This window comes from Catharus ustulatus, chromosome 6, assembly GCF_009819885.2.
Source record: "Catharus ustulatus isolate bCatUst1 chromosome 6, bCatUst1.pri.v2, whole genome shotgun sequence".
In the NCBI taxonomy this organism is placed as follows: Eukaryota; Metazoa; Chordata; class Aves; order Passeriformes; family Turdidae; genus Catharus; species Catharus ustulatus.
Window position 1 is genome coordinate 2,107,224 of NC_046226.1, and position 20,583 is coordinate 2,127,806.

General features: G+C 50.1%; 1 protein-coding gene across 2 annotated transcripts in view; it reads left to right on the forward strand.

Moving 5' to 3' along the window:
- ATL1 (atlastin GTPase 1) overlaps positions 1–20,521 on the forward strand; it is a 28,932-nt gene extending 8,411 nt beyond the window's left edge. The window contains exons 2-14 of one of the 2 annotated variants that reach the window (XM_033061753.1): positions 1,631–1,878; positions 2,963–3,097; positions 3,854–3,958; positions 4,140–4,190; positions 5,709–5,765; positions 9,131–9,223; positions 10,096–10,234; positions 11,455–11,582; positions 12,125–12,181; positions 13,183–13,254; positions 14,652–15,083; positions 16,494–16,508; positions 19,920–20,521. In XM_033061753.1, coding sequence (XP_032917644.1) covers positions 1,631–1,878; positions 2,963–3,097; positions 3,854–3,958; positions 4,140–4,190; positions 5,709–5,765; positions 9,131–9,223; positions 10,096–10,234; positions 11,455–11,582; positions 12,125–12,181; positions 13,183–13,254; positions 14,652–15,083; positions 16,494–16,508; positions 19,920–20,027 — 1,640 coding nt within the window. In that variant the 3' untranslated portion in view covers positions 20,028–20,521. The remainder of the gene's footprint in view (positions 1–1,630; positions 1,879–2,962; positions 3,098–3,853; positions 3,959–4,139; positions 4,191–5,708; positions 5,766–9,130; positions 9,224–10,095; positions 10,235–11,454; positions 11,583–12,124; positions 12,182–13,182; positions 13,255–14,651; positions 15,084–16,493; positions 16,509–19,919) is intronic. The other variant, XM_033061754.1, reaches the window with a different exon arrangement.
- Positions 20,522–20,583: the final 62 nt, after the last annotated feature.

Here is a 20,583-nt window from a genome sequence, read left to right on the forward strand (position 1 = left end):
AGGGCTTGGGTGAGCTGAGCAGGACTTTGGGAAGCACCAGCTATCCTTTCATGGCCCTTGCAGCTTGGCAGTGCTTACAGAGCACAGGAGCCCGTGGCCCTTTGGCACCTGGCTGTCCTTCCCTGCTGGGAATGCCTCAGTGCTGGGAAAGGTGCTTGATGGATTTGAAATGGGAAGGATTTTTTGTTTTTGGAGGCCCCTAGGCAGTGCCATGGCTGGTGCTCTGAGGGATATTTTAGTGCTGCAGTCTGGTGGAGAATCTGGCTTTTCACAGCATTTGGCACTTTTGTTTAGCTAAAAAACCTCCAAGCAATGGAAAGAAAAGATCTTTGTCTTTCAGCTGTGAGCAAAGAAAGCTCATAGTATATGTCCAAGAGCCACCAGAAATCCCCTGGCAACCAGGCTTAATGATCCCTCTACTTCCTTGTGGGATCTTAGGAAATCACAAAAGTGCTGCTGTTATTTAAAATATGGAGTTACTGCTGGAGGCTTCTTTAGAGAGAGGCCCAGAATGGGCAAATCCTATTCCTCTTGGTATTTATAACTTCTCTTTTACCATGTGCACACACAGTCCTTGTGCTTTGAAACAGCTCAAAGCTGGGTCCCCAAGGTCAGGGGCTGAAACAGAGACTGAGGAGGTTTAGCTTGAGGCAAAACTTGGGAAAGTTTCAGCACGAGGCAGCAAACTGGGAAGTTTTGGTTGGAATGTGGGGGGAACTTTCCATCTCACGTCTTTCCCTGCTGGCAGGGAGGTTCCACGTGGCTGTAGGTGAGCTGGCTGGCACATCAACCACCCTGGAAAGTTTGCAAAGACCAGGAAAGGAAAATTACTGGAGCCAGCCTGCTCTTTGAAAATCCCAGGGCTGCAGGTCTTAAAATGCATGTGAGTCCTGTGAGACCCTCCTGTGTGATCCCCCAGCAGCTCCACGGGGAACTTGGCCATTTCCAAGTGGGAAAGTGGGCAGTGCTTGTGCTTTGTGTGTGCTTTCCACTTGGGAGCACAGAAATGGCTTTTATCAGGATGGGCTTGTGTCTGCATGGCCTGATTCCTGCTGGGAGTGTCCTGGGGGGGATGCTGATGATGAGGCTGATGACAGGAACAGCAGATTGCACTGGGAGCATCAGCACAGGCTGCAGATGGAGCAGGAATTTGTTGCTGCAGGAACAGCAGTGGCACAGGATACACAAAGGCAGCGTGATGGAGATGTGAGATCCTTGCACACCTCAGCTGGAGAGGTCAGCCTTCAGGAAAGACCTGGTGGGCAGTGTCCAGAGGAGAGCAGATCCCTAGAAAATGTGCTAGAAGGGATGGTGAGAAGGCTTGGCCTTTGCTTTTCCAGCTGAGAAAGGGCTGAGGGAGGTTGATGGCAGGCACTGTTCATGTAGGGATCTGCTTTCTGTGTGGGATAAAATCTAACAGATGTGGGAGATTCCAGCAGGGAATGCTCTCCCTGTGTGGAGCACGGGGTCAGATGACCCCATGGAGTGTCCTTTGGGATGTCTGAGGCCAGGTCTGCTCTGGGTGATGCCATTTTGGGATGGATATTTGAGTTTTTGCCTCTCTTATGTCGCTCACTCCTCACTGTGCAGAGCAAGGCACCAAACCCCTCTCCTTTTCCTGCTCTCCCAGGTAGTTTTGCAGACAAAGCTTATGAGTGGAGCTCTGAGGAAGAGGAATCTGTGAGGAAAGCAGGACCAGTGCAGGTGCTCATTGTCAAAGATGATCACTCCTTTGAGCTGGACGAGGCCGCCCTGAACCGCATCCTGCTCTCCGAGGCTGTCAGAGACAAGGAGGTCGTGGCTGTGTCTGTGGCTGGAGCTTTCAGGAAAGGAAAATCATTCCTGATGGACTTCATGCTGCGCTACATGTACAACAAGGTGAGGTGCAGCTCAGGGAGCCTTCCCAGGGCCTGCTGTTCCTCCTTGCTCCCATGTGCTGCTCAGGGATGAGCTGGGCAGGATTTGGTCCTTCACAAGATAGAACAGATCCTTCCCCAGGCAGAAGTTTCTCATGGACTCTTGATTTTGGAGCAGGAATGTTCACATCTGCTGCCCTGAATCACAGAATCATTTAGGCTGGAAAATCCCTCTAAGATCATTGAATCCAGCTGCTAACCCAGCATCACCTTATTCACCACTAAACCATATCCTCAGCTGTCATATCTGTGTCTTTGAACACTTCCATGGATGGGGGCTCCAGCACTGCCCAGGACAGCCTGTTCAATGTGTGACCACCCTCCCAGTGGAAAAAAAATTCCAGATATCCAACCCAAACCTTCCCTGGTGTAACTTCAGATTGTTTCCTCTTTTCCTGCTGCTTGTTCCCTGGGAGCAGAGCCTGATTCCCACCTGGCTGCCCCTCCTGTCAGGGACTTGTGCAGAGCCAGAAAGTCTCTCCTGAGCCTCCTTTTCTCCAGGCTGAGCCCTCCCAGCTCCCTCAGGAATTCTCCAGCCCCTTCCCAGCTCCCTCAGGGAATTCTCCAGCCCCTTCCCATCTCCCTCAGGAATTCTCCAGCCCCTTCCCAGCTCCCTCAGGAATTCTCCAGCTCCCTCAGGGATTCTCCAGCCCCTTCCCATCTCCCTCAGGAATTCTCCAGCCCCTTCTCAGCTCCCTCAGAAATTCTCCAGCCCCTTCCCATCTCCCTCAGAAATTCTCCAGCCCCTTCCCAGCTCTCTCAGGGATTCTCCAGCCCCTTCCCAGCTCCCTCAGGGATTCTCCAGCCTCTTCCCAGCTCTCTCAGGAATTCCCCAGCCCCTTCCCAGCTCCCTCAGCCTCTCCTGGTGCTCCAGACCCTTCCCAGCTCCATTCCCTTCTCTGGACACGCTCCAGCCCCTCAGTGTCTTTGTTGTGAGGAGCCCAAAACTCTCCCCAGGATTTGATGTGCCTTGACAGTAAAAGGAAGGAAAAACCTCCCTTATGTGGTTCTTACCCTTTTTGACAGCTCTCTGTTCCTCCCTGCAGGAAGCAGTGGACTGGGTTGGGGATTACAATGAGCCCCTGACTGGTTTCTCCTGGAGGGGCGGCTCCGAGCGGGAGACGACCGGGATCCAGATCTGGAGTGAGGTTTTCCTGGTGGACAAACCCGATGGCACCAAGGTGTGTGTGTGTGTCTCTTACTGTCAGCTCATTCTCCTCTTCCAGCTTTTGAGTCTCTCCTGCTTTGTTTTAGGTGGCTGTGTAAGTTTAGGGAAGGTTTTCAATACCTTTCAATGTCTCTGTTTTAGCATGGATGGGTTTAACCAAGTGATGTGATGTCCAAGTGTCCCTGATCTGTTCTCTAAGTGTCCCTCAACTCTGAGCATCCCAGAGTTCATCTCTGTACTATTCCCAGAAATTCTGAATCTCATGTTCTTGTAAACTACTTCTCTTTCCTAGGGCAGAAGTTGTAAAGTGGAGTTTCTTCATTCAGGGTTGTCACAGTGGATTGGAGCACCCTGCAGATTCAGCTGATAGCCAGGAATTTTTGTATTTATCTGCACTTCAGCACAGAGCATGGCACCCAAGTGACACTGAGTCATTCAGGGTGTGATTCCTAACGCTGGCTGAGTGTGTTTGGGTTTGGGAGGTGCAATTTGTGTTTGGTTCCTGGTGCAGACTCAGGCACAGCCTCCTCTGCACTGTCAGCAGCTGTCTGAGGAGCAGAGCACTTCCCTCGCTGCCTTGCAGAACATTAATTGTGCTGCCTGCTGGAGTCACCCTGCTGCCAGGAGTGGCTGAGGATGAGCTTTTCCTTTGTCCCCCACCAGTGAAGAGTCTGAGGCAGCAGCACAATAACTCAGCTGACATTCCCATGAGGGTGCCTTGCCTGGTTGTCAGTGCTGGGGGTGCTGACAGGAGCTTTGTGCCTCACAGGTTGCAGTGCTGCTGATGGACACACAGGGCACCTTTGACAGCCAGTCCACCCTGAGGGACTCAGCCACTGTGTTTGCCCTCAGCACCATGATCAGCTCTATCCAGGTAAGAAACCTCTGGGCTGGAGGAGTTCAGTCCCCAGGTTTACAGAGCCTGTCAGGGCTTCCCTTCCTGCAATTTCTACCAGCACCACCTTGACTGTGTCCCCATGGGGATGTTGTGTTAGTGTTAGTCCCCAGGACAAGCTGTTCTGAGTGATCTGAAGCTGGTTTTTATTTAAATCCAGGTTTATAACTTGTCCCAGAATGTGCAGGAGGATGATCTGCAGCACTTGCAGGTAAGAGAAGTTTTGGGGTAACCTAAGTGTGGCTATTTACAAAAACCTGAAGTGGCAGAACCATGGGGAATGGTTTCCACTCCTGGAGGGCAGGGTTAGATGCAATATTGGGAAGGAATTTCTGCCTGGCATAGGTTTCCCAGAGAGGCTGTGGCTCCCTCATCCCTGCAGGTGTCCAAGGCCAGCTTGGATGAGAGTTGAAGCAACCTGGGAGGGTGGAAAGTGTCCCTGCCCATGGCAGGGGTTGGAACTGAGAGGGATTTCAGGTCTCTCCCAACCCAAACCCTCCTGGGATTTTATTCTGTGATTGTGAATTGTCAGCCTGGATGTTTACTGGCTCAGTACAGGTGACCTTCTGTCACAGAATCACAGAATTCTGGGATATTATTCTGTGATTCTGATAGATTCTGTGATTTTATTGTGATTGTGAATGATCAGCCTGGATGTTTCCATCTGTCACTGGCTCAGTACAGGTGACCCCCTAAGGGTGATTCCAGCCCTGTTAGAGACAAGCAGTTAATGGGATTTTTGTGGCACAGGTGTCCTGCCCATTTCCTAGAATTACCTCCTGCTTTCTCTTCTGTTCAGCTGATTGATTGGTTGATTAATTAGGTAGGTTTTTCCAGGAGCTTAAGGAAGGGAAAGAAAATCAAAAGTCCAGCTGAAAAAATCAGCATTTGAAGACTTCTGAATTATCTCAGCCCATAAATATTATTAACAATAACACTTCTTTACCACTGAATTTATTCAGTGTAGCTGCAAACTTGCAGTTTGGATTTTAAGCCATGACTGTTTAACAAGTTGACCCATTTTTAGGCATCTGTGAAACACATTATTGTGCCTTCAGTTAGAAATTAGAGTGCAGAGAGAGACTGGAGAGTCTTCAAGTCTTGCTGCTGATTTTAGAGTCTTTGCACAGCAGGGGTTTGCAGGGCAAGTACTTCATTCTGAATTCATTTCCACTCCTTCCTGAGTGTTTTGAGGGAGCAGGGCTGCAGCAGCCCCTGCAGCATGAGAAATTTCTGGTTGGTGTGAGACCAGCAGCTGGTCTGAGCCATTCCCCACAGATTTGGCAGCCAAAAGCTCCAGGCTGGGATCTCTCCCATGAGAGCTCAGCAGGGTGATGGTTCTGTAAGAGCTCCCTGTGCCCCTGGGGTGGGAGCTGGGAGCCCAGAGGTGCTGCTACTGCCAGCCATAAATGTCCTTTACTGCTTCAGAGAATCATGGAATTCCCTCCAGGAGCCACAGGGATTGTGGGATCCAGCTCCTGGCCCTGCACTGCCACCCCAACAATCCCATCCCTGGTGTCCCAACACTCCTGGAGCTCTGGCAGCCTCGGCAATGTCACCACTCCCTGGGGATCCCCTGGGGGAAGAACCTTTCCCTGATTTCCACCTAAACCTCCCTGGCTCAGCCCCAGCCCTTCCCTGGCTCCTGTCCCTGTCCCAGCCAGCACAGCTCAGTGTCCCACAGTGCCTGCAGTGACAAACTCACTGTCCTGTCCTTTCCTCCTTGCAGCTTTTCACCGAGTATGGCCGGCTGGCCATGGAGGAGACATTCCAGAAGCCTTTCCAGGTGAGTCCAAAGCTCCTGGGCAGTTTGTTTGGCTTCACCACGAGGTGTCACTGCAGTTTGCAGGATGCCAGGAGATGTGTCACAGTGGTGGGAGTTTGCATCACTTCATTAGTGGCTTGTTTCAGGGTTTTTTTTGCTTTCACTCAGAGCTAGGATTAAAAAATACACGAAGGAAATGGATTTTTCATGTCTGGACTTGGTTGTTTATTAAATTTTATTTAAAAGTGTTTAACAGCACTTCTTGCTACTTGCTAGAAGTGAGGAAAATGGAGGAAGATTTAGTTGCTCTAAGGTTTCTTAAAGCTAAATAGTCTAATAGAGAATTAATATCTATAGTATTTATTTTTTCATGATTCTCAGTGTGACACTGACTAATTAGAAATTATTATTTGAAACCTATGAAGAAGAAGGAAGAACACTGAAAGAGACACTACTCAAAATCCTCCATCTTGTCCCATACCTATTATTATACTGTAAAACCTCAAATTTAAAACCCTTTACCATGTGAAAGCACACACTTTTATTCACTACACACCTGTGATTTTAACTCCATCACTCAAATTTGGAGCCTTCTCCAAGGCCTCAGGTCACAAGCTGTGTTCTACAGGGGGTCAGTGTCAGAAAGCACAGAAAGCTGAAAAATCCAGGTTTGTGGGATGCAGCAGAGATGGAATCAGCTGCTCCAAGGAAGGGCTTTGTCCTTCCAAACACATCCAACATCCCTGCTGGTTTTCCAGCAGTTTTGTCACTCTCTGCAGTCAGGAACTCTGCCCAGTCTTTGTTCTGAGAGGTTTGAACTCACCTGCCCTGGGAATCCCTGCTCCTGGCAGAATGAGAGGATAAGGATTAGCAGAGCTGTGGGAAAACTCAGTGTAAGTGAGGTTTTAACTTCAGATAAGGGACATCTGTTCATCCTTCTGCTCCCCAACCTGGGAAATGCTGGTGTTAAAAAAAAGGGAGAGCATTGGGCATTCCCAGTAGGTGAGGTTGGTTCCTGTTTTTAATGACACAGGAGTGTTTTGGTTAGGTTGGATGAGGGTTTGTGAACTTCCTAAAGTAAAAACCAGTAAAGAACAAAGCATGCTGTAAAAATCCAAACAGTAATTGTGAATGAGTTACAGCTATTTTATATTTGCTTTCCCACAATAAAAGAGAATTGTTGTCCTGGAAGGACTAAGGGTGTCTGTGGTCAGGAAATGAAAATAAAATTAAAAGGTTAAATATATTAAAAGGGGACAAATTGAGATTTTTAAGGTGTATTGGATTCTGCCATGGGCAGGAGGCTGATAAATGGTAAAACTACAAATAGATATAGTAAAAATACATGGCAGGCAAGAGCTTGAAGAACATTGTAACATGGTACAGCAAAAAGCCAGACATTAAATAAATATTCCTGCTCCTTATTTCAAAACTGTGGGGAGAATGTGGCCAAATATTCCAGTGAAACTGAGATACTTCCTATTCCACCAGTGAAAAAGAGGCTGTGAGGGGAAACTTAAATGTGCTTAAATCATTAGGGCTGGATAATAGACTCAGATTTTCCCAAGCACTGTAATTGCTGTCCAGTCCCAGTTTGTGGATGGTGAGCCTTGTCAAACAATCCCATTATCCATTCTTGAAGACCAAGAGTTGGGTTGATAAAGGTAACTCTCACCATGATCATTGCCTTCTGTCAGCCTTATCTCTCCAGGATGCTGATTAAAAGCAAATGAAGTCAGCATTGTCTGGTTTCATCCATTGTTAATGGATTAAAAACTCATTAAGTGATAGATGCCAGAGCACGCTGAACTAATTGTACCAGGGAATCATCATCCTTCAGAAGTGTTTCCTTGGGATTCCCCCAGGCTCTCTCTGATTCAAAGTCATCTTCATTAATGATCAGGGGAAAATTATCAAACCATGCTGGGAACCTTTGTGGCTGTGACAAATGTGGTGCTGTGGCCAGGTGAGAAAATATAAAATATCTCCTGTCCACATCCTGCATGGGCTGCCTCCTGCAGAACATGTTTTTAAATGGGAGAGTGTTGATTAGAAAAAGGAAAAATGAGGGTGGGGAGGCCCTGGAAGAGTTTTTTCAGTGAAGCTGGGGCTGCCACATCCCTGGAAGTGTTCAAGGCCAGGCTGGAGCAGCCTGGGACAGTGGAAGGGATGATCTTTAAGATCCCTTCCAACCCAAACCATCCTGAGATCTTGGCATTCTCCAAGTGTGATGGTGAATAAACTGCAGTGACATTGATCCTGCTGGAAGGGAACTGAGACTTGGCAGTGGAAAATTGACATTTCCCTTTGTCTCCCTCCCCTCCCTGCCAGAGGCTGGCCCTGAACGTGGGGCCTTCACAAAGGCAGTGGTAAACACAGCCTGTCTGGAACAATTTTACTTAAAAAAAAAATAATAATTCCCAATTCAAGGCATGCATAATGAGTTTGTGGAAAAGTCCTAAACATGGCCATGTGTCTGAAGCATCCCATGGTGTTTGAGAACAGCTTGTCCTGTACCAGCTCACTGTGGCTTCTCCTGCAATTCAAAAAGGCCAACTCACTGTTCTCTCCTTTTTTTTTTAACTTTTTCTGATGTTTTGTAGAAGAGAAATAGCAGGAATATTTCCCCTCCCTCCATTAGATTTTTGTTCTAAACATAGATAAATTTTAGGGAAATTCCAGTGAAATGGGTTCCAGTTGCTGACCTGCTTATCCATGTGCATGAGAGGAATCCTGGCACCTCTGCCAGATCCTCCTGGGCTTTGGCATCCAGGATTTCCCCCTCCAAACCTTTATTTCCTACATGGGATGTTGGTTCCTTGTACAGATGAGGCAGTGGAGACCTGATTTTTTTTTTAAAGATTCAAAGTTGACCCTTCTGGTATTTATTTATTTATTGCCCAGGAACTTTGAATGCCTCAATAAAGATTACAAAAGCCAATGATTTCTTATTCACCCTCATTCCTCTGCATCTGCTTCTCATTAAAAGTCTGTCTGGAAGGCTGCCCAGTGAAAAAATGAGCTTGTAGAATTCCCATAGGATGGAACTAAATGTGGCTGGAATTAGGGAGCTTGCTGCCTTTTGTCCTGGTTAGCAGCAATCCCTTTCCTTGGGCACTTTGGATGATTAATTGATGTTGTTCTCCCAGCCTGGGACTCAAACTGGTGCAGCAGTTTGGGGGTTGCTCCCCCTTTTCCTTCTGGGACAGTGGAGTGGTCTCAGTCCCTGCACACAGGGACCTTTTTTTCCACCAGGAAAGGTGGGAGGTGCTGCTGGAGCTGGGAAAAGACTCAGAGGCAGGTTTGGTGTGGTGTGAAATGAGGGTGAGAGTGCAGAGGGTGCTCTGAGCTGCAGGTCACTGACCCAACTGTTGTGTATTTTCCAGTCCCTTATATTCCTTGTTCGTGACTGGAGCTTCCCTTATGAATTTTCCTATGGATCTGATGGTGGTGCAAGATTTTTGGAGAAGAGGCTGAAGGTATGTTTTGCCTGCTCTTGGTTCTGGAGCAGCCTAGAACAGTGGAAGTGTCTCCCCATGGCAGGGTGTGGAACTGGATGGTCTTTAAGGTCCTTTCCAACCCAGCCCACTCTGGGATTCCATGATTTTCCTGTTCAGCTGGCTGGCCTCAGCACTGGGTGTCAGGTGTGAGCTGCAGTGCTGGTTGTGCTCACACTCAGTGCATTCAAATCACAGAGCAGGCATTTGGGGAGGGTGAATTTCCTTGCCATGTTCAGGTTTCTCCTGGGTCTCTGGGACAGCAGTGGGAGTCAGCACATTCCCAAGAGACTGGGAATGATGTTTTAGTAATTAGGGAGTTGTACAATAAAAATGATGGGCAAGGGCTGCTTGGGGTCAGGCAGGAAATGCATGGCTGATCTGGTAGTGGAGAAACCTAATTAAATGTGAAACAAGGAATGCCCCAGTGGGAAATCCCAAATGTTTCTGTAGTCCAGTCATCCATGGACATGTGCATTTCCCAAATGATAATAACATGCTCCAGGGCATGTGGTCACAGATATTCCAGTTCCTTCTCTTTGTCCTCATGCCTGTGGAATCTTCTGGGTTCCTTTCCCCCACAGTGTGGAATATCCTGTGCTCCTGCCAGCTTTATCCCAGTGTTCCTCTCAGAAGGAAACTCACTGCTCCCAAACTGTGGGAAGTAGATGGGCAGCACCAAGCTCTTCTCTCTGGTGACCACTGACAGAACCTGAGGTTTAGGTTGGATTTCAGAAAAGGTTCTTTCCCCAGAGGTGCTGAGCACTGGGAATGGTGACATTCCCAAGGCTGCCAGAGCTCCAGGAGTGTTTGGAAAACAGCTCAGGATATTCTGTGATTCATTGTCTCCACAGGTGTCAGGCAATCAGCATGAGGAGCTGCAGAATGTCAGGAAGCACATCCATTCCTGCTTCACCAAAATCTCCTGTTTCCTCTTACCTCACCCCGGCCTCAAAGTCGCCACCAACCCCAATTTTGATGGAAAACTCAAAGGTACAAAGGCAAAGCTCTGGTTCTTACCCTGATCCCTTGAAACCCTGGCAGACTGTCCTGCTTGTTCCTGAAACCCCCATGAGTATTTGCCATGAAAAAACATCTGGGAGAGGAGTTGGATCCTCCTCCCAGTTGTGTTCACCCCCCATCTGCTTCTTCCCAGTGCAGCACAGACATGGAGGGAGAAGAGGTGTGGGAGGCTGACAGGGCTGAGAGCTGCTGGCAATACCCAGGACACTGATGGGAAAACTGGGAAGGGCAGGGATGAGTCTGGATCTTCATGGATGTGGTGTTAAGGCTGCAGGAAATTCCTGTGCCTCAGCTGCACAGGCAGAGCTGCAAGGCTGGTGCTTGTGGTGGGTGGAAGGCTGGTTCCACAAGCTCTCAGAATGTTATTTCACTTTGAAAAGCTTTCCAGGGGATATTTAATCTGCCTGATTTATCTGATTGGTGGTTTCCCTACAGGGGCAGGCTTGGTTCAGCAGGTTAAAGAAAAAGGGAGAAGGAGAAAAGAGCTGTGGTGAGCTTCTCCACCCTGAGAGGAGCCACGTGCTGGGGATATTTTTAGGTGTTTGTTGTGAACTCCTCACCAGCATGGCTGGTTCCAGGCTGCCTCAATCTTAGCAATAAAATGGACCATTAACTACTTAAAATAAATGAGCAGGCAAAGATGGGAGTTTTTGCCTGGTTTTGTCTGGCTCAGACTTGCTCTCCATGCTAAGCAGGAGGGAAGTGAGGCAGCAGGAGGGAGATGTGCTGGTGGAAGCTGAGCTGATCCCTGGGGCTCCCCCTTAATCTCAGGTGCTGAGAGTATGGAACAAGTGCTCTGTGCAGACAGGAGCTGTCAGCAGCTTCTTGACACAATTTTCACAATTTTCCTGTTTCCTCAGAGCTGTACTCAGCTTTCTGTGCTCTGATGGAAGAAGTGTGGGGGATCTTCCCTGCTCTCTGTACCTTCCCAATTCCTGACTGTTGCATTGATGTTTTTCTGCCTTCAGTCCTAGACAGTTTAATTCAATGGAAACACCAGAAATCCAACCCTGAGAGCTTTGTCCAGCTCCTCCTGGAGCTCTGGGCAGCCTTGGGGCTGAGCCTGCTCCTCCCACCCTCTGTGAGAAGAACCTTCCATGGCAGGGGACTGCAACATGATGGACATTTAATGGCCCTTCCAACCCAAACTATTCTGTGATGCCTCTTTTTACTTCTTTTTTTTTTTCCAGAAATAGATGATGAGTTCATCAAGAACTTGAAGATTTTGATTCCTTGGCTTCTTAGTCCTGAAAACCTGGATGTTAAGGAGATCAATGGAAACCACATCACCTGTCGAGGCCTTGTGGAGTATTTTAAGGTATTTATTTAAGAGAAAGTGGATTTATTCCTCTGGGGAATTTTGCTGCAGCAGGCAGGGCAGCACTGACAGAGGGCAAACACCTCATGGTCATTTATCTGACCACACAGTGAGCCCAAAAAGTGGGAGGAGCTGTTTTCCTTTTCTGGAGAATCGAGGGCTAGAGGGGAAAAAGCTGAGGGCTGGATTCCAATTGCCTTTGGAAGAAGCTTATTTTTGTTGTCATGGCTACTGGGACATTTCCATGAGAGACATTGGTGAGTAATTCTCCCCACCTACTCTCCAGGGCTACCTTGGCTCCTTCTCCTTCAGGGAAAGGACAGAGGTAGGTGCAGATCCTTTGGGAGGGATACTGGGAGTGAGTGGAGCCTCCAGTGACTGACCCAGGCCACAAAGGAGTGGCATTTTCTGACCAAAGCCATCTTGTGCTGGAACATCCTCCTCTTCCCTGCTTCTCAGTCCTGTCTGCAGCTGGGTGGGGGTGGTTGGTGTTGTTTCTGTGCTGCATTCCACGTGATTCCCTTTTCCCTGCTCTTTTCCAGGCCTACATCAAGATCTACCAAGGGGAGGAGTTGCCACACCCCAAGTCGATGCTGCAGGTGAGTGGGAGCTGTGGGAATTCCTGCCCTGCAATTGCCATTAATTGCCAGGAATTGGCAGAGGTGTCCAGCACAGTGATCTGCTGTGACTTTATTCCAAATAAAATTCCTCAGTGCAATTGGCAGAGGTGTCCAGCATAGTGGATCTGCTGTGACTTTATTCCAAATAAAATTCCTCAGTGCAATTGGCAGAGGTGTCCAGCACAGTGGATCTGCTGTGACTTTATTCCAAATAAAATTCCTCAGTGCAATTAGCAGAGGTGTCCAGCACAGTGGATCTGCTGTGACTTTATTCCAAATAAAATTCCTCACTGGAATTGGCAGGAATTGGCAGAGGTGTCCAGCACAGTGGATCTGCTGTGACTTTATTCCAAATAAAATTCCTCAGTGCAATTGGCAGAGGTGTCCAGCACTGTGGATCTGCTGGGACTTTATTCCAAATAAAATTCCTCAGTGCAATTGGCAGTGGTATCCAGCACTGTGGATCTGCTGGGACTTTATTCCAAATAAAATTCCTCAGTGGAACCACCCAAGGAGCAGCACTTTGGGAAGCATTTGGCACCACAAGGCTGACATGGCTGAGGAATCCCACCTGGGATGGACTGTGGGGAATTGCTGGCTGCACACAGCAGCAGCCAGCTCAGCTGGAATGATTCCCTGCAGGTGAATGACATCCTTGGGGCCACACACACAGGGAGGTGACACATGGGAATTGCCTGCTGGGGATTGCAGCTGGAGCTGTTTATTTGTGGCTGAGCCTTTTATCTCTTTCCTTGCTGGTTCCCACAGCTGAAGCCAAAGTTTTTGTAGCTCTGGCTTGGAGGGTAGGAATCCTCTCTTCATGCAAGCTTTGGATGTGTTAATATGGGATGGGTTTATTTGGGACTTGGAGGCTGGGAGAGCCCCTTGGCTAATTCTGAGTGCCACACACATCCTGCCTGTGTCCACCTGCACAACTTCACCCTGTCCTTCTAAATTTTGTGCCCCTTTTCCCCTTGCAGGCCACAGCAGAAGCCAACAATTTAGCAGCAGTTGCCACTGCCAAAGACACCTACAGCAAAAGGATGGAAGAGGTGGGTGGTGCTGAACGTGTCCCTTCCTCTCCCTTTTTGTCTCCTGGCTCTCCTGCCATGGATGCAGGGAATTCCTGAATTGTTTGGGTTGGAAGGGACCTTAAAGCTCATCCAGTGCCACCCCTGCCATGGCAGGGACACCTTCCACTGTCCCAGGCTGCTCCAAGCTCTGTCCAACCTGGCCTTGGACATTTCCAGGGATCCAGGGGCAGCCACAGCTTCTCTGAACACCTCAGAGCCAGGAATTCCTTCCCAAACCCTAACTCCTAATCCCTAACCCTAATTTCAGATTTCCCTGTGTCAGGAGTGGCATTTCAGGAGTGATTTCCTTGTGTCTGGAGTGATGTTTCAGCAGAGCCATTTCAGGATTGATTCTGCAGTGTCAGGAGTGATTTCATTGTTTCAGGAGTGACATTAAGGGATGATTTCCCTATGTCAGGAGTTCCATTTAAGGAATGATTTCCCTATGTCAGCAGTGATTTCCCTGTGTCAGGGATGATTTCCCCATTTCAGGGGTGATTTCCCTGCATCTCAGTGATCTCCCCATGCCAGCAGTGATTTTCTTATCTCAAGGATGATCTCCTCATACCAGCAGTGAATTTTCCTATCTCAGGGATGATTTCCTTATGTCAGGCATGATCTCCCCATGTCAGCAGGGATTTCCCCATGTTAAGGATGATTTCATTATGTCAGACATGATCTCCCCATGCCAGCATTGATTTCCCTATCTCAGAGATGATTTCCCTGCATCTCCAGTGATCTCCCCATGTCAACAGTGATCTCCCTTTGTCAGCAGGAATTTCCCCATGTCAAGGATGATTTCCTTATGTCAGGCATGATCTCCCCATGTCAGCAGTGATTTCCCTATCTCAGGGATGATCTCCCCATGTCAGCAGTGATTTCCTTATCTCAGAGATGATTTCCCTGCATCTCAGTGATCTCCCCATGCCAGCAGTAATCTCCCTTTGTCAGCAGGAATTTCCCCATATCAAGGATGATTTCCTTATGTCAGGCATGATCTCCCTGTGTTAGGCATGATCTCCCCATGCCAGCAGTGATTTTCCTATCTCAGGGATGATCTCCCCATGCCAGCAGTGATTTTCCTATCTCAGAGATGATTTCCCTTCGTCTCCAGTGATCTCCCCATGCCAGCAGTGATCTCCCTTTGTCAGCAGTGATTTCCCTATCTCAGGGATGATCTCCCCATGCCAGCAGTGATTTCCCTGTCTCAGAGATGATTTCCCTGTGTCAGGCATGATCTCCCCATGCCAACAGTGATCTCCCTTTGTCAGCAGTGATTTCCCTATCTCAGGGATGATTTCCCTGCATCTCCAGTGATCTCCCCATGCCAGCAGTCCCCTCCAGCAGCTCTCTCTCCTCTCCCCATATCCCCCCAGGTGTGTGGAGGGGACAAACCCTTCCTGGCTCCCAGCGACCTTCAGGCCAAGCACGCCGAGCTCAAGGACGAGGCCGTGCGGCTTTTCCGCGGCGTCAAGAAGATGGGAGGGGAGGAGTTCAGCAGGCGCTACCTGCAGCAGCTGGAGGCTGAGATTGATGAGCTCTACATCCAGTACATCAAACACAACGACAGCAAGAACATCTTCCACGCCGCCCGCACCCCGGCCACGCTCTTCGTCGTCATCTTCATCACCTACGTGCTGGCCGGCGTCACCGGCTTCATTGGCTTGGACATCATAGCCAGCCTGTGCAACATGATTCTGGGCTTGACACTTATCACACTCTGTACCTGGGCTTATATCAGATACTCTGGGGAGTACAGAGAACTGGGAGCTGTAATAGATCAAGTGGCTGCAGCCTTGTGGGATCAGGTAGGATAAAGAGTTTTTGATTTCGAACCGGCACGTGCAAAAAACAGCATCTCTGCGCCTCGCTGGGTGGGGTTTTAAAGCATTGAGTTTCCTGGGGGTTTTGGGGTTTAGGGTTGTTAGATCCAGCTGTTTGTGCTGTGATCAGGGCAGGGACACCTTCTCAGTTTTAATCCATTCTTTTGAACTCACAGATGGGGAGAGGAGGGGCACAGGAATTGTTTGCAGATCAGTTTGTGGAGTTTGTTGTCATGGGGAGGTGAGCAGGGCTGAGCTGTGTCCCTGAGCCTCCAGTTCCTGTCCAGTGTTGAAAACAAGCTGTGTAGATCTGAGAGCAGTCCCAGCAAGCTCTTTTGTTCTGCCTTTTTCTTGCCTTACCCATCAGCAGATGTGAGTTTGTGGAGCCTTGTGGGAAAGGGCAGCTGTGCCAGGGATCCCCTGGGGAGGATCCTGGGCTGTGTGCTTGCTGTGTGCCTGCCTGTGGCTGTCAAAGAGGAGCAGCCATCCCTCTCCCCTGCTTCAGGGCAGGATTTTGGCTCTCCCAGCTCTGCCAGAGGTCGAGGCCAGATCCTGGCTCTGCCTGTTCTGGCACCAGACCCTGATTTCCCATTGCAGAGAAGGGAAAGCCCAGCCCAGAGACTCCCCCTGAGCCCTGCACCCCATCCAGGGGTACAATCCATGTGCCCAGAGAGCCAAAAGGCTGCAGTGCCCTCCTGCTCTTCCCAGAGCAGAGCTGGACAAGCTCATCCCTCAGGAGCCATCCCAGCTCTGATTTCTGGCAGGAAGGGCCCTTCTCCTTCCCTGCTTTTTCCTTTTTCATGGAGAGCAAGCACATTTCCCTGCTTCCCTGAGCTGACTGTGCAGCTTTGGGGGAAATCAAGGCAGAATTTACTGATGTTCTTTGTTCCAGGGCTGGGCAGTGGTGCTGCTCAGCAGAGAAGTGCCCCAGGTGGATTCATCCTGGCTGCCCTGACCCCAGCACCTGAGCACCCCCAGTAAATCCCCCTGCAGTGGCTCTTTGTCCAGGGACACTTCCCAGGAGCCTTTGGGATGTGCTGGAATATTTAAGCCCATCCCAGTGCAGAAGCAGTGGGAGTTCAGCAAGAGCAGGGCAGCAGGAACCAGAGGTGCTGCCCACTTGCAACACATCCAGCTGGGGGAAAATAAAGAGGGTAAAGTGCTTGGAGCTGTTCCTGGCATCCACAGGCTCCTGTGGCTTTCCAAGCAGAGGGAAAGTTCTCCCAGGAAGGATTTGTGGCAGAGGTGAGGGGCTGGGTTGGGTGACTCTGTCCCCTGGGAGTGGGACCAGGTGCAAGAGGGGATGAACAGCCCAGGGATGAGCTCCCATGGACACTGAGATACACAGAGCTGTTTCTTTCTCTTTCTGTCTCCCCTTTCCCATGCCTGTCCCAGGGAAGCACAAATGAGGTAAGTGCTTCTTGTTCTCCGCATGCTGCCGGGGCCAGCAGGGCCCTGAGCTCCTGGCAAAAGCATCCTGGCCCCCAAATCACCTTTGGGCTGGTGGAGGATGGGGGTCACCAGGGCTCTGGCTGTTCCCTGGGATCCAGATGCCTGGGGAAGGGTGTGGATGTGGGCACTGCACTCCAGGAGCCCAGAGGGACAGAGATTTGGGTGGGGAATGTCAGGATGTGATGGGGATTTTCATCTTGGTCCCATCAGTTCTGTTTGGGGATTTCCCTGTTGTGCCAGGAGGTCAAACCCAAACCCCAGATTGTTTTGGAGCACCAACTGTGCAGGTGCAGGCAGGGACAGCTGAGGAGCCCCCAAGCCTGGCCAGGCCTCTCTGTGCTGCTGGAATTGGTTTTTTGGATTAAGCTGAATGCAGAGCCCAGGAGCACAGCTCATCCCCCAGCACATGGAGCCCAGTCCTGCTCTCCCAGTCTGGCAGGGGAGCTGCTCCCTGTACAGGCCCTCCAAGAACAGCAAAACCTGGATGAGAGAGGGAGATTTTACCCACTCAGGTGAGACCCCACCTGCAGAGCTGCCTCCAGCCCTGGGCTCCAGTGTCAGAGGGATGTGGAGCTGCTGGAACAACTCCAGAGGTGCCATGGAAATGCTCTGAGAGCTGGAGCCTCTCTGCTTTGGAGCCAGGCTGGGAGAGCTGGAGAGGAAAAGGTTCCAGGGAGAGCTCAGAGCCTAAAGGGGCTCCAGGAGAGCTGGAGAGGGACTGGGGACAGGGATGGAGGGACAGGACACAGGGAGTGGCTTCACTGCCAGAGGGAGGGATGGATGGGAGATTGGGAGTTGGGAATTCCTGGCTGTGAGGGTGGTGATGCTCTGGCACAGGGTGCCCAGAGAAGCTGTGGCTGCTCCTGAATCCCTGGAAGTGTCCAAGGCCAGGTTGGATGGGGCTTGGAGCAGCCTGGGAAAGCCAAATGTGTCCCTGCCTATTCCATGGGGATTGAACTCAGTGTCTGTAGAAGTCTCTTCCAACCCCATCCATTCTGGGATTCTGATTCATGGTCACAGCCACAGCAGCTCTGTGTGTGCCCAGCACTGCAGGATCCCAGTGGGAGCTCCTGGAATGTTCCTTGGGCAAAGCCTCACCAGGATCTGATTAAACAAAAAAAGACAAATTCCCTGCACGTGGACATTATTTATTCCAGCTCTGTATCCAAGTACCCCCCAGCCTGGCCCAGGTGTGGCCCCAGACATTTCCTCCTCCCTCCCAGCAGCCAGGGCAGCCCTTGGGTACCTGGAGGCAGAACAGGTGTTGGACAAACCCTGTCATGTAAAAATCAACACTGTGGGACTGGTTTGGCATCACAAACCCCTCAAAAATAGCACAAAGTGCTGCAGGGTCACCTAGAGGGGCTTGAAGGTGAATTTTCAGGAAGACAAGCACAGAAGCTGTGTGAAGTCTCCTCTGCCTGTCCCCTGTATTCCCAAACAATCCCAAAACTCCTCTTCTGTTCCCAAAGGGATGGGATGTGATCAGGATCCTGTTGGACACCTCTGGGGCATTTCCTCCCTCCTCCTCCTCCTCCTCACTGCCCCTTCAGCCTCTCCTGCTTCAGTCACCCCTGAGCACATGAGGAACTCATTACCTGTCAGTGTGTGGGGTCCTGCTCTTCCCACCCTTCCAGAGCTAATCCTGGCATTTGGGTTGGTTTTTTTTCCTCTCCCAGCACCAAGTTCCTTTGCAATGGGGAATGTCAGAGCATTGACAGTCAGTCTCAGCAGCCACAGCCGTGTCCTGGCTCCTCCTGTGCTGTTTGCTCTGGGATAAAGGTGGGGAAGAGGCAGGGAGAAAAACGAAAAAATCCACATCATCTGCAGAAAAATGATGGGGACAGTGACCCATCCCACCCCCAGCAAACTCTGAGGTTGCAGGAATCAAAACTCAGTGTGTGAAACGTGCAGGGCAAAACAACAACCCCGAATTCCTCACTCATAGCCCAAATGAACAATTGGATACAGCTCAAGGGGGATGAGGTGCTTGGAAAATTGGAATTGTGGAGTCACAGAATTCCCTGAGCTGGAAGGGACCCACAGGAATCATCCAGTCCCTGCACAGACACCCCAACAATCCCACCCTGGGATCCCTGGTGTCCAAACACTCCTGGAGCTCTGGAATGTCACCATTCCCTGGGGAGCCTGGGCAGTGCCCAGCACCTCTAGGGAAGAACCTTTCCTGAAATCCAACCTAAACCTTTCCTGGCACAGCTCAGCCCTTCCCTGGATCCTAAACCCGTGAGCTGGAGCCCTTTGTGTGTTGGACACTTGACCCAACCCAGCTGAATGTGCAGAGGATCGGGATTCCCTGGGATTGGGATTCCCTGGGATGGGGATTCCCTGGGATGGGGATTCTCTAGTATTGGGATTCCCTAAGAAGGGATTCTCTAGATTTGGGATTCCCTAGGTTTGGGATTCCTTGAGATGAGGATTCCCTGACATGGGGATTTCCTGGGATTGGGATTCCCTGACATGGGGATTCCTTGGGATGGGGATTCTCTAGAATTGGGATTCCCCAGGATGGGATTCCCTGGGATGGGATTCCCTAGATTTGGGATTCCCTGGGATGGGATTCCCTAGATTTGGGATTCCCTGGGATCAGATTCCCTAGATTTGGGATTCTCTAGGATAGGATTCCCTGGGGTGGGCATTCTCTAGGATTGGGTATCCCTTACATGGGGATTCCCTAGATTTGGGATTCCCTGGGATGGGGATTCCCTAGAATAGGGATTCCTTAAATTTCAGATTTCCTGGGATGGGGATTCCCTGGGATGGGATTCCCTGGATTTGAGATTCCCTGGATTTGGGATTCCCTGGGATGGGATTCCCTGGGATGGGATTCCCTGGATTTGGGATTCCCTGGATTTGGGATTCCCTAGGATTTGGGATTCCCTGGATTTGGGATTCCCTGGATTTGGGATTCCCTACGATTAGGATTCCCCAAGATGGGATTCCCTAGGATTCAGATTCCCTGGGAGGATTCCCTGGATTTGGGATTCCCTAGATTTGGGATTCCCTAGGATGGGGATCCCCTGGATTTGGGATTCCCCAGGATGGGATTCCCTGGATTTGGGATTCCCCAGGATGGGATTCCCCAGCATTGGGATTTCCTAGATTAGGTATTCCCTGGGATAGATTCCCTAGCATTAGGATTCCCCAGGATGGGATCCCCTGGATTTGGGATTCCCCAGGATGGGATTCTCTGGATTAGGATTCCCTAGCATTAGGATTCTCTGGATTAGGACTCCCCTGGATGGGATTCCCTGGATTAGGACTCCCCAGGATGGGATGCCCTGGATTAGGACTCCCTGGATTAGGACTCCCTGGGACGGGAAGGGCTCTCACGCCCCGTTCTCTCCGCAGGCCTTGTACAAGCTGTACAGCGCGGCCGCCACCCACAGACACCTGTACCACCACGCCTTCCCCGCGCCGCGCGCCGAGCCCGACGCCGCCGACAGGAAGCAGCTTTAGGAGCTGTGGATCCACGGCTGTGTCCTGTCCCTGTGTAACACGGCCCAGAGCTTTGGTTTGTCATTGCAGCGACTCCCAGCTCCTTTCTGAAGCCTTACTCCCCCTTAATCAGTCACCACTGAGGAAACATCACTGACGTGGTACCACGACTAAAAAGGCCGAAGCTTATCCAAAAGCCAATTTGTTTCAGGTACTTGAAGAAGTTGTAACATGTAACCACGTTTTTTCCTTCGTTTAACTGTTCAATGACATAATTAAAATGTATTAACTTGCTTTATCCGACACTGTAAGGGCACTTCTGCTATGGTGTGTGAACGGTGCTGTGAGGAGCGGCCGTCTCTGTTTGTCTGCACAAAGTGTCACTTTGTAGCTGTGCTGGAGGAAGTTTCACTGTATTTCTGTACATATTTATCCATGATAGTGCATAGGACGTGTGGTACAGTTCTATTCTTTTATTGTCAGGACTATTAAAGTTTGCTTTTGGTTCCTAAGAAGTTGGTTCTACAGGGAAAAGTTATTTATTATCCAGGTGAGAGCTTCTCCTCTGGGGTTTTTG